The 2604-nt window shown below is 40.8% G+C and overlaps 1 protein-coding gene across 1 annotated transcript in view; it reads right to left on the minus strand.

Moving 5' to 3' along the window:
- Positions 1–2604, minus strand: part of GNA11 (guanine nucleotide binding protein (G protein), alpha 11 (Gq class)) — an 8525-nt gene that overhangs the window by 5606 nt on the left and 315 nt on the right. Inside the window, exon 2 of the mRNA XM_009331825.1 lies at positions 926–1080. Coding sequence (XP_009330100.1) covers positions 926–1080 — 155 coding nt within the window. The remainder of the gene's footprint in view (positions 1–925; positions 1081–2604) is intronic.

Consider the following 2604-nt stretch of genomic DNA (forward strand, 5'->3'; position numbering starts at 1 on the left):
TAACAAGAAAGTCAGAAGTCACCTGAACCATTTGAAACGTGGTGTGGAAAAATAACAGTACATCTTTGGGGAACATTAATTCACGAGCCATCCCCTTTGGAGGATAAACTGATACATTAAGGACAACTTGATCAGCTCTGTATAGGAGTGTGGAAGACAATCTTTACTACAGAGAAAGTTTAAGTACAGTGGATGCTTATGTTTCAGAATCAAGTCTCACCTGAGGTTTTCTATTTATAAACAAACCTATGTCACCAGACTTAGATTTTATTAATAATAAATCCATTAAGTTACACATCCATGTACACCTGTAGGCCAAAGGACAAACGTGAAGAGAAAGAGCAACACTTCTGCTGCCTAAGAGCCAGGACCAACATAGATGGCATAAGGCAGAGATTCTAGCCTCAGGTATTTCCAGAAGCAGATGTGTGAACAACTGTCTTTATCACCCACCAGAACACCTCATACCCTCATGAAAAGTAGCAAATGGTAAGGAATTTCCAGATCTAAATCTATCCCCAAATAAATATAGCTTCCCCCATCTCCAGCAAAGCTCTTTGCCTTTCTGGAGCCAGATTCAAACAAGTTACGAGTTACCCGCTCCCACTGCTCTTTCATCTTAACTTTTCCTAAGGATACTTCTGGCTGATAGAGGCAAAATGCCTCTCTCGTATGTCTCTCTCTATGACTTTTATCCCAATACACGCAGCCAGCAGAGACTGTGCAGCTTGTCTAAAACACTAGCAAGACTCATCTGCCTTAGTGAAAAAGATAAAAGGTACTTTAAACAAAGTACGTAGTGAAATCTACAGCAGTGTTCCTGCCTTTGAAACAAACTCTAGACTTCAATTAAAAAATTGGACAGGTATTATTTGTTAGACCATCTCTACCATCTACCAGTGTACACCAGCAATCATATACTTACTATTTAGCTGAGTCAGAAAGCTGATATTCTCTTCTCCTGTCATAACACTCTTGTATTCCAGGGTCGTTCCACAATGTTTTAATTGCACTTACATATGGCTGCTCAAATGTCATGACCTTTTCTACATCCACTTCCCGGATCAGCACTGCATTGGCCTGGAGATTGAAAAGCAAATTAAAAAAAAAAAAAAAGGGGGGGGGGGGGGGTGCGTGTCAAGGGTCAGGAGCAGGGCATACCAGTCACAGGCAGGCAAAAAATTCTCAGATTAACTAAATCCTTACATTATGACTGCAAGGATCCACATGCTGGTTGTGGATCAGGTTGCTAAGACCAGAGGGACAATGGGTAAACTATACATCTAAGACATAGCAGACATCAGCAAAATTCCCCCAAAGCATCATATGCTCCTTCACAGAACAAGCTGTAAAACAGCAGCAGGTTTCACCTATCATTAGATCACCAGGTGTTTTGAAACACAGTGGTTTCCAAGGCAGAGCATTCACTGTGAAGAACCACAGACTGCCCAACTTCTGAGGAGGTTAAACTGCAGTTGGATAACAAGTTGCTGTCTCAGGTTTCTTACAAAAAAAAATTTAAACTACATTTTGAATAGCAATAGAGACATTGTTTAAGTGTACTTCAATCATGATCCCTTTTGAGAGAGAAAATAAAAATGCCCACCCTACAATCTATAAGTGAAGGAAGGACTACAGTCATTATAACAGCCTGTAGCATCTGTGAGGTTATTATCCACACCCAGCTGCTTTCTGAAATCTTTGGTACACTTGCCACAGGAAGGGGCTTTTGCCTATACCACCTACACCAGGAAAAATAAAAAACAAAGCCAAGTTCTGCACACGTTATCATAAGTAGAATTTGGCAGATTATACCTATCAAAACACCTCCACCATGCCCCAGGTAAAGCACAGTCAAGGCAAGCTTCCTCACGCCCTGCCTATTCTCATCACGGAGATTGCAGAACCTCTCTAAAGGCAACAAAGGTGTTCAGACTCAAGAACTCCTGGTGCACCATCCAGTCCCTATAAACAGTTATTAAAAATCAGCTCCAAGTTACTCTGAGACGGAACAGATAAAATACAATTTCACTTAAATATATTAAGGTACTAAGCATTAAAGAAGCAAAACATGCTAAAAAAAGTCTCATTTCCTGGTGCACCCTCACCCTCCCCGTCCTCCCCCAAAAAATCTAAAATAATTTAGACTCGATCTGGCTGAAAAATTTATTCCTGGACCCAAAATCAGTAAGCCAGACTTCAGCTCAAATCACGTTTCTGTGGTTGAGACCAAACCCCTTCAAGAAAGGTACTGACCAAAGGTACAAACCTATCAGAAAAACTGACAGATTGCAGTTAGTGATAACTACCAGTAGAGGTGTCTTTTGGGTCCAGCATGTATTTTGTCACCTTCAAGTTCCGATGTGAATAGTAACTCATGCAAAGAAAAGCCCAACACATCTAACAATACTGAATCCTTGAAATGAGTAAAAAGAACACCTCTCCTATACCCTATATTGTATCCCAGTCTTTTGCTCCCACCACTCACTATGCAGACCAGTGCACAAACCATCCTGAGAAAGTTGCTCTATCCCTTAACACAACCAAGTAAAGGGAGTCAGATATCAGCCAAATGTCATAAAAAGCAGTCCTTAAGCACAAAAC

Source organism: Pygoscelis adeliae, unplaced genomic scaffold (assembly GCF_000699105.1).
Source record: "Pygoscelis adeliae isolate BGI_AS28 unplaced genomic scaffold, ASM69910v1 Scaffold239, whole genome shotgun sequence".
NCBI classification, from domain to species: Eukaryota; Metazoa; Chordata; class Aves; order Sphenisciformes; family Spheniscidae; genus Pygoscelis; species Pygoscelis adeliae.